The sequence below is a fragment of the Bufo bufo genome, chromosome 1 (assembly GCF_905171765.1).
Source record: "Bufo bufo chromosome 1, aBufBuf1.1, whole genome shotgun sequence".
Classification (NCBI taxonomy): Eukaryota; Metazoa; Chordata; class Amphibia; order Anura; family Bufonidae; genus Bufo; species Bufo bufo.
In genome coordinates, this window is record NC_053389.1 from 826,992,100 (window position 1) to 827,006,587 (window position 14,488).

The 14,488-nt window shown below is 44.8% G+C and overlaps 1 protein-coding gene across 1 annotated transcript; it reads left to right on the top strand.

The window, feature by feature from the left end:
- Positions 1-3,241: 3,241 nt before the first annotated feature.
- On the top strand, positions 3,242-11,611 carry LOC120989801 (olfactory receptor 6N1-like). Its single transcript, XM_040418132.1, has 2 exons — positions 3,242-3,439; positions 10,685-11,611. The coding sequence occupies exons 1-2, from the start codon at positions 3,242-3,244 to the stop codon at positions 11,609-11,611; spliced, it is 1,125 nt and encodes a 374-aa protein (XP_040274066.1).
- Positions 11,612-14,488: the final 2,877 nt, after the last annotated feature.

A 14,488-nucleotide genomic window follows, 5' to 3' on the forward strand; every position in this document is an offset into this window, starting at 1 on the left:
TCGCCCAGGCCCGCTCTGTCTCTGTCGTCCTGGATCGCCCAGGCCCGCTCTGTCTCTGTCGTCCTGGATCGCCCAGGCTTGCTCTGTCCCTGTCGTCCTGGATCGCCCAGGCTCGCTCTGTCCCTGTCGTCCTTGATTCACCCATTCACGTTCCTTATAGGCCCTCCTGAGCACGTCAGGTCCACCTAGTCAGACGCCTCTTCAGTTGACTCCTGCTGCCAGGGTCAATTTCCTTCCTGCTTTGCACAGGCATCCGTTCCGGTCAGCTTCCACCTGGATCGCCAGGTCCTTTTCCTCGCCTTCCTTTTCCCAGCGTCGCTTGGGTCATGGCACGTTCCCATCCTAGAATTTTCACCCGACTCACCCAGGTCCTTCCAGCTGGTACCAGAGGCGTTCAGTTCCTCTTGTCGCCTGTTCACCCGCCCCCGCCCTCGGCCTCTGCACTTTTCGGCCTTTTCCCAGCACTCCGTATTATCGGCCTTGGTTCCTCTCTCTTATTCATTGTCCTCTCCCATCTTTGCTCCCTGCCTTGGTCCTCCTTTTCTCTTCTTCCTTCTCTCGTCGACTCTCCTAGAGCGGTGTTTATTCGTGCCTATCTTTGCTTATGTCCACAGGTAATTTTTCCCTGTACTCTCTCCAGTACCCTCCTGTAGCAAGTTCCAGTTCTGCGCGATTCAGGTAGGATCACGTTTCCTTCACGCCTCTCTCCTCATTTCATGCCGGTCCTTTGTTTTATTAAATTTTTAATTTTTTTTTCCTTTTTCTTCTGTTTGTTTTTGACTTTTCTTTAACAGGTTCAAGATGTCCCAACCGTCTGATATTGAGGACTCCTTCTCGGGTCCCGGCTCATCAGTTTCAGGGCACGCTGGTAGCCCATCACTCAGGCGTTGGACTGTCCCTAAACTCATCGCTGAGTTGAATAAGAAGGGTATTCCCCATCCAGCTTCGGCTCGAAAGGCGGAGCTCTATCGCCTCCTGAGGACAGAGTCAGGGAGCGGCAATTCGCAGTCCTCCCTCTCATCCATCCAGCTGTCGCTGAACCAGCTGCAAGCCACCATCAGCGGCCTCGTCGGTTCTTTGGCGGACGTCCAATCCAGAGTCGCAGAGCTAGAGTCACGTGGCCCAGAGGATCCCCCGTCCGCAATCACGGCGATCGTTCCCTCGACCTCCCAAGAGCCAGTGTTGGGTACGCTCAGCGCTGGTCCTGTTTTGGCCCCAGCCGACTTTGTCCCTGAGGCTATCAAGAAGGACATTTTAGCTGGGAAGGACGTCAGCTAGAGTCATCAATTGTGGGGAGGTTGCAGTACTACTCAGGGCCAAAGATGCCCGCCTGAATAGAAAGCTTTCTATTCTGGAGTTTGTGCTGGCATTTAGCCTTTATCGCGATGTGGTCTGCTCAGCCCATCCGCTCAGGCGGGAGGAACTGGATACGTATCTTTACCGTCTGACGGATCTGGGATACAAATATGGCGGCTACAACTTCTACGATTATCATCGTTCATTTTCCGCCAAGGCTGCGGCAGCCTTAGTCCAGTTTCAGTTTGTTACCAACTGGGCTATCTTAGATATGGAGCTCTTTTTCCGACATTTCGCCGGGCTGAGAGCTCCCACCTGCACGACATGCCAGTCCATCTCGCACACGGCCGACTGGTGCCCCTTGTTGGCCACTCCGGGTCTTGACCGGGCCCTTCCGGGTCCTTCTGGCCAAAGAAGACAGCCGTCGGTGGACAAGTTGGGCAGGCCCATCGTGTTCCTTGGGCAGAGCCAGGTGTGTAACAATTTTAATGCAGGAGGGTGCGGTTTCGGTAGCTGCAGAGCCTTACACGTCTGCTCCCTGTGCTTTAGGGCTCACCCCCGTTCTTCCTGTCCTAAAAAATCCTCAAAGCCGTGACTAGCCGACATCAACATCGAATTGTTGGCTGTCCTCTTACAGGAACACCCCGATCAGCATTTGGTCCAGTTCCTCCTTTCAGGATTCAGGAGGGGTTTTCACACTGGGTTGATTGCCCTCCCTCTTGAGTCCTGGGAGGGGAAAAACCTGCAGTCGGCCATGCACGATCCGGGTGCAGTCGACAGTCTGTTGTTGGCGGAGGTCCAGAAAGGGTTCCTGCTGGGCCCATTCGACTCAATCCCATTTGATACCTGGAGGATTAGCCCGATTGGGTTAGTCTCCAAGCAATCTTCAAATTAAAAAAGGTTAATTTACGACCTGTCTGCGCCCCATATGTCCTCCATACCCAGCTTGAATTCTCTGATTCCGTCAGAAGAGTTCACCATGTCCTATTCCACCATAGGGGAAGCGATCAAATTCATTTTGCAGTCAGGAAGAGGGGCCCTACTTGCTAAAGCAGATATAGCGGACGCCTTTAAGCTGCTTCCTATTGCACCTCATCTCTGGGGATTATATGGCATCAAGTGAGATCATAAGTATTATTTTGCCAATAGACTCACCTTTGGCTCCAAGAGCAGCCCTTGGTTATTTGACCAGTTCGCGGGCGCCCTGCACTGGATCTTGGGTCACCACGGGGGTCTGAATATGGTCATTCACTATCTCGACGACTACTTAATCGTCCAATACCCCCGGGGTGAAGCCTCCGGGCTGGACGTCCTCCTCCAGCTGTTTTCCAGTCTCCAGGTTCCAGTCGCTACTTCCAAGACCGAGGGCCCTAGCACACGGGTCACCTTCCTGGGCATCGTGTTGGATTCCGTCTCCATGGAGGCAAGTCTGCCGGAGGCGAAATTATCCAGGATCAGGTCTGCAGTCTCAGTCTCCACCGCGGCTTCCTCCCGGGTTACCAAGCTGGAGTTGCAGTCTCTCCTGGGTTCCCTTAATTTTGCCTCCCGGATCCTGCCCCAGGGGAGATCCTTCGTGTCTAGGCTCCTCTCTCTTCTCCCCTCGGCACAGGACCAGGATTCCATCGTCCATCTTGACAACCAAGCGGTTGCGGATCTCCTCATGTGGCACTCCTTCCTGACTTCCTGGAACGGCATTTCCCTTTTTGTGCCCTCCTTGGATGCCTTTTCCCCGAGGATCCAGTCCGACGCAGCCACCTCTCGCAGGTTTGCGGCCATTTTTCACCCACACTGGCTGGTTGGCAATTGGCCGGCGGAATTCTCCCTCGATGGCGAGTCCCTCAAATCTTCCCCTCTCCTGGAACTATACCCGCTGGTGGCGGCTGCCCAGGTCTGGGGCCCCCTCTGGGCCAACAAACCCGTAGCTTTCATTACGGATAGCCTAATCATGGTAGAGGTTCTCTCCAAAGGCAGGGCCAAATCAACAAGGATCATGTCCCTCCTCCGCAGGTTGGTTTGGCTTTCTCTACGGCACAACTTTCATATATTCCCTTCCCACATCGCGGGGGCTGAGAATGTGGTGGCGGACGCCTTGTCCCGTTTTAACTACACCATCTTCTTCCAGGCAATGCCAGACGCAGATCCGGTGGGCACGCCCGTTCCCCCCCTCAACCTCCTGACCATGGACTAGTACAGCTGGTGGCATCCGCAAAGAAGTTGGTCCAAGGATCCTTAGCTAAGAACACCGCCAGGAACTATCTCACGGGCTACGAGGCGTTCCGGCGCTTCAGGCTCAGCCACCCGCAGAACGGCCAGGACAATGTGACCTTTGTCATGGCACTCATCGCCCACTGCCATCTCCACCTGCACCTCACTTACAACTCCATCAAGGGGTATCTAGCGGGGGTACAGCACTACAGACTGCTTGCCGATCCCTCCTGCCAATCAATCTTAGCCAACCAGGCTGTGAAGGCAACCCTTAGGGGCATACAAAAAAACAGTCCAAGCCCAGTGGCGCGGAGACAGACAGTTTCTGGGGAGTTATTTCGAGGTCTGTCTCTAGCCCTAGACGGTTCCCCCTTTGGGCACCCAGCAAGCCTTGTCATCAAGGCTGCAATATATCTCGGGTTTTATGGTTTCCTAAGACCAGGGGAATTTACTTCTAGTGCCTTGACACGCTCCTCCCTCCTTAAACGCCATCTCGTTCGTCAAGGTGACCAGTTTTCCTTATTTCTCCCTTCTTCCAAGACTAGTCAATCAGGTCTTCCCGTCGAGATTAGGTTCTTTCCCACATCAAACTCCTGGTGCCCCGTCAAGGTACTGGGGGCCCTTGCCAAGTTTCTCCTTCCTCTCGCACCGGAGGATCCGCTACTTTTCCTCCAGGGCAGGCCCCTCACCGCGTCCCAGTTTGTGTCCCACGTTCGCGCATTAGCGGCAGGGCTAGGGCATAACCCAGATACGATTTCAGGGCATTCCTTCCGCATAGGAGCCGCCTCCTCGGCCTCTAAACACCGGGTTCCCGCGCATGTTATTCGCAAGATGGGGCGCTGGCGATCTTCATGCTTTGCCAGGTATATACCCAACCCGCAGGTCGAGATTGCCAGGGCTTTTGGTTCATTGGCTTTGTAAGTTGTCCCGTTCGTTCAATAAACATTTTTCACTCCTAACGCGCTGGTAATCTTCTTGCCCACATATTCAGGCCTACTCCGCTCTGGCTCCGGGCACAGTTCAGCCATATAGATCTTGGAGGGTGGTTGGCTCCCCCTCCAACTCCAAGCTGACGTACACCTCAGCCCCTACCACAAGTATTAAGGCTGGTTACGGCCTGAATTTGTGGGCGGGGCTGCCAGCTATATACTCCCACGCAACCTCACCTCCAGGACGGTCGCTTCAGGCCCCACCCTCCCGACACTTCTTTCTTCCATTCCACTCTCTTGGGTGGCCCACATATTCAGGCCTACCCCGTTCTGGCTCCGGGCACAGTTCAGCCATATAGATCTTGGAGGGTGGTAGGCTCCCCCCCCCCAACTCCAAGCTGACGTACACCTCAGCCCCTACCACAAACAACAATATGTCAGCCACACTACTCTGTGTATATACTGAATATTTAAAGTAAAATTTAAACTATAATGTTCAGTCGGTAAATATGTCATACATTGTAGTCTGTGAACAACTGAACTTTTTAAAATACATTTTGAGATATTTATAATAAAATATGGTCAATTGGACAGAGTGAATCCACTACCGTATACCGTTAATAACGGTGACACCCATATGTCAGGCACACTAGTCTGTGATCCACTAATTTCTTCACTAAACTTTGAAAGGTTGGGTTGCATAGCTTTAAATGTTGCTTGCAATTTTAAATAACATCATGGTTGCAAGACTCCCTGAGACAACCTGTCTGTCTGTGATTGTGACTTATGTGATGAAGATTGGGCTGACTTCCATCAACAATGCATTGAGTACTATAGCTTTAAATACTGAACACTAGCATAAGGAGACTGACACATGACGGCCACTACCAGCCTCCCTGAGGCCGCCTGAATAAGTTCCACAATATGACACATTAACTCCTGTTTCTAAAACTCTTTCTGTAAAACAATGATCACTAGAACAAGGAGAGAGAAGCGCTCCCATACAGAACACGCTCTCTCCTTGCTGCAGGAGAATGGAGACAGGCCCTCAGAATTTCTGTTGAGTCTGTCTCACTTCCATCTCATGCAGTGAGCAGAGCGAGCGTGCTACATGAGAACTTCTCCATCCCTGTTCTATTGATCGGCAGGGATATCAACACTCAGACCCTCGCCGATCAATACCTTTGAAATGTCGATATTACATGTCAAAGGTTTTTAGAGTGCAATGACAATTTAACATCTCTTCCCTCCAGCAGACGTGCTATCCCTCCAATCTACAAGCTCAGGAAAGCATGGCAGATCCTGGTGATAATCTTCTATAGTGCCTATAACAGATCCATGGACGTCACTGTAATAGTCCCTCACCATTGACTGAGGCTTACTGCACAGCATTATGGGCAAGACCACTGAATTGAGTTGGACGAATCCCCAAAACTTCTGATTTGCTAGAAACCAAAGATTTTGGGAAATGTGCAACAGAATCAATTATATCATCTCTACTTACATTGAAAGACATATGGGGAAGATGTCATAGAAAATAAATTGTAAGAGGATGCAGTAAGGTTAAACACTAGTGATGAGCGGCAGGGGTCATATTCGAATTTGTAATATTTTGCAAATATTTAGTCGAATATTCGTTGAATATTCGCGAATTTGAATATTCGTTATATTCTACATTCTTTTTTTTTTACTCGAAAATCGGCAAGGTAATGATCGCGTAATATGTGAATATTGAGCGATCAATACAGGCGTGGGTAAAAAATGAATATATAGCACTATAGAATTTAGTGCTATATATTCATTTTTTAGAATATTCGTAATTTTTTTCCATCTGAAGTCTTGATTCCTCCCTGCTTAAGTTGCTTGTAGGCCAATGACACATTGGCAGTGATGGCCAGTTCGTAGTGTTCGCCAGCGAACACATGCGGGCTGCCATCTTGACTCACAAGTCCGGCGATGCACAGGTAAGCCCTTACCTGTGCCGGGAGCCGGTCTGAAACAAATGCGGTCACCGGGAACAGGCAGTTCCGAGAACAGCCGCCGGGGGCCTTCATCAGGCTGTTCTCGGAACTGCCTGCTCCCGGTGACTGCATTTGATTTCAGACCAGCTCGCGGCACAGGCACAGCTAAGGGCTTACCTGTGCATCGCCGGACTTGTGAGTCAAGATGGCAGCACGCATGTGTTTGCTGGCGAACACTGCGAACTGGCCATCACTGCTCATCGGCCCACAAGCAAGAAGCAAGGCGGAATCATGTTTTCAGATGTTAAGAAATGATGAATATTCGATATAGCGAATATATAGCACTATATTTGAAATATTTGTGAATTCTCAAATTTGCGATATTAGAGATAAAAATTTGCTTTTAGAATATTCATGCTCAACACTATTAAACATGTTTACTCTGTGCTTTTTATTTACATCTATTGATAGGAACATATTAGAATACTCTTTTAATACACTTTCAGTTTATATTACACAATAGTATAGAACCCAAGAGACACAAAAGGGAACGGCTCAAATAAATCCCATAGCAATACTATACAGCTCTGTCATCATGCTGTGTACAGTATATATATACTGTATATACAGCCAGTCATCGGACTGCTCATATTATATGACATGTCAAGGGCTGGATTGTCAAACATTATGCATGCAAACTGAACACATTGTCTGTTATAGAAACTAGAAACCTCCAGAATTTTTCTGTGAACAAAGCTGAGATTAATTCGACCAAAGATTTAGAGGAATGTTCCTTTTTTATTGTATTCATTGTTTTCTGCAGGAGCATGCCCTTACCAGCTGTGAGTACTGGGGATATTACATTGCTATTGTGATTCCGTTCTCATTTCTAGAGCATATACAAAAGATGAGGACACGATGTATGAAGGAGATATATCTACAAGTTTCTTCAGCTTACTTCAGGCTTCTGCATCTCGCTACTATAAGGACATTTGTTCATACTTGTCAGGTCCAGGGCAGAAATTTCTCTGTTTCCTAGATGTACTCTGTAGAACAGTCACTGAAATTTCTGCAATGAATCTGCCAAGTGTGCAAATATAGACGCAAATGAAGTATTCCCCTAGATCCAGAAATTGCAAATCTCGAACATAGAGGGGTAAGACACGAGGAACAAGAAAAATCAACATGTCAATATGTGTTACTGTTATCTACCCCTTCTGCAGCCTGCCAACGACTCCATGGTGGAGAAATACTTCTTCATGCTAACAACTTCCCATACTTGTATTGTGCCATGACTTGGATCACAGACATGTTTCTTCTCTTAGGTTGATGATTTCAGTTGTCCATAGCCGGTAGACTTACTGTAGACATAAGGGACATGACTGGATTCTGTACATCTTAACCTTTCTGCTTGGCTCAGAATTTTTGCCACAAATATGATTTTTTGGTATTTTTTTAACAAAACATGTTACTTTAGATGCAAAATTGCATGAAGACGCCAATGAAGGACAATTGTAAGTTAGCATTTTCACATTGTGCCCAGTGACTAATTTCAGAAAATGTATAGGCTCCAATGAAAGGTGGAATATAATTATTCTTATTTTATAATTTAGGTTTTATCTGTGTATGCCGAAAGTGTAGGACTTATCCCAAACCTTATGAGAAGCAAAAGAGTGAAAAATCCTAACAGCATGGTACTATATCAGACTAGCACTACAGTAAGTACAAAAAAAGTAGTACAGTTCAAACACAACTCATCGTCATATTTATCTCTCCTGTATCTGTATATACAGTTGCAAGAAAAAGTATGTGAACCCTTTGGAACTATATGGATTTCTGCACAAATTGGTCATAAAATGTGATCTGATCTTCATCTAAGTCACAACAATAGACAATCACATTCTGCTTGAACTAATAACACACAAAGAATTAAATGTTACTATGTTTTTATTGAACACACCATGTAAACATTCACAGTGCAGGTGGAAAAAGTATGTGAACCCCTAGACTATTGACATCTCCAAGAGCTAATTGGAGTGAGGTGTCAGTCAACTGGAGTCCAATCAATGAGATGAGATTAGAGGTGTTGGTTACAGCTGCCCTGCCCTATAACAAACACACACCAGTTCTGGGTTTGCTTTTCACAAGAATCATTGCCTGATGTGAATGATGCCTCGCACAAAAGAGCTCTCAGAAGACCTAGGATTAAGAATTGTTGACTTGCATAAAGCTGGAAAGGGTTATAAAAGTATCTCCAAAAGCCTTGCTGTTCATCAGTCCATGGTAAGACAAATTGTCTATAAATGGAGAAAGTTCAGCACTGCTGCTACTCTATCTAGGAGTGGCCATCCTGTAAAGATGACTGCAAGAGCACAGCACAGACTGCTCAATGAGGTGAAGAAGAATCCTAGAGTGTCAGCTAAAGACTTACAAAAGTCTCTGGCATATGCTAACATCCCTGTTAGCGAATCTACAATACGTAAAACACTAAACAAGAATGGATTTCATGGGAGGATACCACAGAGGAAGCCACTGCTGTCCGAAAAAAAAACATTGCTGCACGTATACAGTTTGCACAAGAGCACCTGGATGTTCCACAGCAGTACTGGCAAAATATTCTGTGGACAGATGAAACCAAAGTTGAGTTGTTTGGAAGAAACAAACAACACTATGTGTGGAGAAAAAGAGGTTCAGCAGTAACAGCACACCAACATCAAAACCTCATCCCAACTGTGAAGTATGGTGGTGGGGGCATCATGGTTTGGGGCTGCTTTGCTGCATCAGGGCCTGGACGGATTGCTATCATTGAAGGAAAAATTAATTCCCAAGTTTATCAAGACATTTTGCAGGAGAACTTAAGGCCATCTGTCCACCAGCTGAAGCTCAACAAAAGATGGATGTTGCAACACGACAATAACCCAAAACATAGAAGTAAATCAACCACAAAATGGCTTGAACAGAAGAAAATACGACTTCTGGAGTGGCCCAGTCCTGACCTCAACCCGATTGAGATGCTGTGGCATGACCTCAAGAAAGCGATTCACACCAGACATCCCAAGAATATTGCTGAACTGAAACAGTTCTGTAAAGAGGAATGGTCAAGAATTACTCCTGACTGTTGTGCACGTCTGATCTGCAACTACAGGAAATGTTTGGCTGAAGTTATTGCTGCCAAAGGAGGTTCAACCAGGTATTAAATCCAAGGGTTTACATTTTATCACATTTTATGATCAACTTGTGCAGAAATCCATATCATTCCATACTTATTCTTGCAACTGTAGATCACCTAGAGTAGAGCGGAACAAGACTATCCCCCACAGTTGAAGAAGTGCCCACCTGCTATATGATTGACAAGAATGGACATCTAGCCCTGGTCCTGTGAATACCCTGTCTGCGGCACTGCCAGAGCTCAAAATCGCCTTCGGGAGTAACTACTGAGTGCATACGGCTGCAATTATGGGTAAGAGCGCATGTGCAGTAGCTCCCAGCAAAGCTGAATTTGAGCTTCAGCAGCAGCCCAGGCAGTAGATTGACAGAGCCAGGGCTCGATGTCCGGTTTTGTAAGTTATACGGCAGGTGGGTGTTTTTAATCTGTACCTCACAGGTTAATAAGTCTGACTAATGAGACAAATCATTTCTTTATTGCTAGGATATGTTAGAGAGGACCCTCACCTATCTCTAGAACAAAGTGATCAAAGTGAACAAGAGCGCACCGCACATGTCCGACTAATGGAGTAAATAGAGTGCTGGCAATGCTTGCGCGGAACACTCTTTATTCATTTCTATAGGACTTCCTAGATATAGGCCACCAACGTTGGAGTGGCAATAAGACATCCCCTTTAATGTGTCTGTGCCCGGTCCTTGAATCATACTAAGATACAGCAACAGTCAAATCTGTCCACAGGACGCTCACCTGTGTCTGTGTAATCAATGTATGAATGCATTGTGGTCCCATCCTGATGCTGGTCAGAGGTTGGACTCTACTTATCAAAAGCTAATGTCCTACTCCTATCCTAAAAACAGTCCATCAATATAATTTGTATGTGCTATTTTATAAACCCTCAGTACAATATAATACACTCCCTACTTGATAAAATGTATATAACACAGCTTTCAGTATGGATGTGGCTAGGCTTTCGTTGTTAATCGTAAAGTGACGAAGAGGGTTTCAAGTCAAGCACCACAATTATGGCTTGTTGGTCCAGAATTATTTAAATTTAGTTATTTTCTATAATTTTACTTGTGATCATTATTTTGTGCTTTAAGTTGTTTTATTTTGTGCTCTAAATACAGGAGAACAATCTGACTGCATTCAGTGAGTTTTTACTTTTAGGATTCCAAGTTAGTAAAAGTTTAAGAATTTTCTTGTTCTGTCTTCTCCTGGTGGTTTACATTGGGGCAATATATGGGAACCTCCTGATAATCACCCTGGTGTCCACCAGCAAGATCCTCCACACTCCAATGTACTTCTTCATCTCACAACTGTCCATCGGTGACATCTTGCTAGCCACTGATGTTGTCCCCAACATGCTCCACATCCTACTGAATAATGGGGGGGCCATGACCATTATAGGTTGTCTCACTCAGTTTAATTTTTTCTGTGCCGCAGAAGTATTTGAATGTCTCCTCCTCACAGTGATGTCATATGACAGGTATGTGGCCATCTGTAAACCCCTTCATTACACCTCTGTTATGACAAGTGTTTGTTGTGTAAAGTTGGCCATCATCACAATGTTACTTGGTTTATCTATGGCTTTTACTGAAGTTATAACAATATCGATGCTGACATTTTGTGGACCAAATATTATTGACCATTTCTTCTGTGATCTACTACCTTTGCTAGATGTTTCATGTTCAGACACCTTTATTGTCCAGACAGAAATCTTCTTACTTAGCATACCATCTGTTTTCATACCGACCGCAATAATCATTTATTCATATGTTAATATTGTTCTTGCTATTATAAGGATCCCATCCAGTACTGGAAGACAGAAAGCCTTCTTCACCTGTAGCTCCCATCTCACTGTGGTCTCCATATTTTATTGGTCTCTGTTCAGTGTGTATGTTGTCCCGAGTAAAGGGAAAACCTTGACTATTAGTAAAATCCTCTCCTTGATTTACACTGTATTTACCCCTATGATGAACCCCATAATATATAGCTTGAGAAATAAAGATATAAAAAGAGCTGCATATGACATAATCCATAAGTCTAGAAGGTGAGAAGCAAATGTGGGTGTCCATGCATAGCCACAGCAAATATCAAAATGGTGGAATAATAATAATATTTATTTAGTGCCACCATATTCCGCAGCACTTTATAGGGTTCATGTACAGAACAAAAGTAACTGGCTAATATACAACTGAAACACTAGGAGTCAGAGCCCTTCTCGCAAGAGCTTACAATCTATGTCTAACTGGGGGTGACACATAAGGTAGTTGTGATAAGTAGTATTCAAGCCATTATTGAACTGAAAGCAGTGGTGAAGGCCGATCTGCTTTGGGTTTTGGACTGTTAGAGGATCGAGTTCAGGCCAGAGGAGTTGGTGGTATTGATGAGCGGCAGGTGCAATATTCGAATTCGCAATATTTCGCACATTTTTGGGTGAATATTCGCAATACATGCAACTTCACATTTTATAAGGTCTTTGTAGATATTACTGATTGGTGCACTAAGTATTGTGGTGACATCACAGCACTATGTCTGTAGCTGTATGTATGGACAGCAGGGAAACAGTAAGTCCTATCACACTACCTAACACCCTGCACTGGAACCGCTACACTATATCACTATCTAACCTACACTGACTATCTCCCACTAACTATCTGTATTCTATATATATATGCTACGGTAACTAACTATCTAATGTAAATGATTCAGCAAAGCATAGAGCTCAGCAATGTCACTACTCACTCTCTCACACATGCAAAAAACAGCAGAAAATGGCTGCTGGGAGTTTCTTATATAGTAAGGGTTAGGCAACTTTCTTATTGGTTGCTAGGGATGTTGCTAAGCTCTGACAAAGATATTGCAGCCTTCTCATTGGCCCACAAGCAAGAAGGGAGGATACTGATGAAAAAAAATCTAGAATATTCGTTATTACGAATATATAGAGCTGTATTGTACATCTTTGTAAATTCTTGTGCCGATATTCGCAATAAAAATTTGCGATTCAAATATTTGTGATCAACACTAGTTGGTGGGGGAGAGGTTTACTTGGGGAATAGGCATCCAGTATGGTTTTACGGCCTTGACCCTTACTGTTGTGGTAAATATTAATAGTTGCAATCAGCTCGCATCAAAGTTTGTGTAAGGAAAAAGGTAAGTCCCTCTTCTCTCAGCCCCAGTCAGAGAGAGACACATCTGTTACCATCTTGGTTGAAAATTCTGAGAGACTCCCCCCGCGCTCCCCAGTCTGCTCACCTTTTATTTACTAACAAAAGGTCTAAAAGGGGCTGGCCCAAGACAAGGATACAGGAAGTTATAACATGCAGGAAGTGATGTCAAAGGACAGGGCGGGGCAATCAATGTGGCTAGGCAGACAATGCACACGCCCCATCCCTGTATAAGGAAGGATGAGTCATGTCCATTGTCCGATCAGCCAGGTGGCCGCCCACCCCCCATCACTGTCAGCATGGACCTCATTCAATACTGCTCAAAGGTGATCAGTGTCTAATAAAGATCATTCTACTGGTTCCCATAGGTTTGAAATGATCTGTGAGGCATTGCTACGGCTATTGTCAGTATACGGTACTAGTATACCGACAAGGCAGATATGCATGTCTTAAAGGCAGATATGTCTCCAAGCCAATGAGAAGGTTTTCATACTGACGGTTTTGCCACTGGTCCCGATTCAACCAAAGTGGCCTCTGCTAGAGCGCTCCCTGGCTAAATCAGACACAGGGAGACAGATGACAAACTATAAAAACACACACACATCCTAAAGTAAAATGTCTGCATAATAAAATTTCCACAACATTACGCACAGAGATTGTTCCAGATTCTCTGAATATTTGGATGATGTTATGCACAGTTGATGATGATAGATGCAAAGTCTTTGCAATGTTTCGCTGGGTAACACCTTTCTGATATTGCTCCACTATCTTTCTGCGCAACATTGTGGGAATTGGTGATCCTCTACCCATCTTGGCTTCCGAGAGACACTGCCACTCTGAGAAGCTCTTTTTATACCCAATCATGTTGCCAATTGACCTAATTAGTGTTAATTGGTCTTCCAGCTCTTCGTTATGCTCAAATTTACTTTTTCCAGCCTCTTATTGCTACTTGTCCCAACTTTTTTGGGATTTGTTGACACCGTGAAAATTGGAATCAATGTATTTTTCCTTTAAAATGATACATTTACTCGGATTAAACGTTTGATCTGTCATCTACGTTCTATTACAAATAAAATATTGACATTTGCCATCTCCAAATCATTGCATTCAGTTTTTATTCACAATTTGTTTAGTGTCCCAACTTTTTTGGAATCCGGTTTGTAACTGACAATTATTATATTTTTTTTTAAACGGCATTCTAGGTATAGCAGTGGTACATCACACCTAAAAATTGGTGAATTTCACCATAAAATGTAACAGACAAATTGTTTTATTGTTTAACCTGTCTACTAGGTATAGCAGTGGTACTATGCACCCAAAAATTGGTGAATTTCACCCGAAAATGTTAATGACTATTTTTTATTTGTTTTTTTAACCTGTCTACTAGGTATAGCAGTGGTACTATACACCCAAAAATTGGTGAATTTCACCCGAAAATGTTAATGACTATTTTTTATTAGTTTTTTTAACCTGTCTACTAGGTATAGCAGTGGTACTATACACCCAAAAATTGGTTAATTTCACCAGAAAATGTTAATGACAATGTAGTGAAATGATATAAAATAAAGCACGTACAAAAAAAAAAATGGATATTTGAGGTGGAGTTCCATATGGAGTAGGAGTTTGAGGAGGCGGTGGACGTAGTGGAGTAGGTGGAAGCGGTGGTGAGAAGGACAAGATAGCCAACACAGGTTTTTGGTTTTAATTTAATTTTTTAAAATTAAGGTACACTCCAAAAGAGTGTGAAATATCCAAAATACAAAC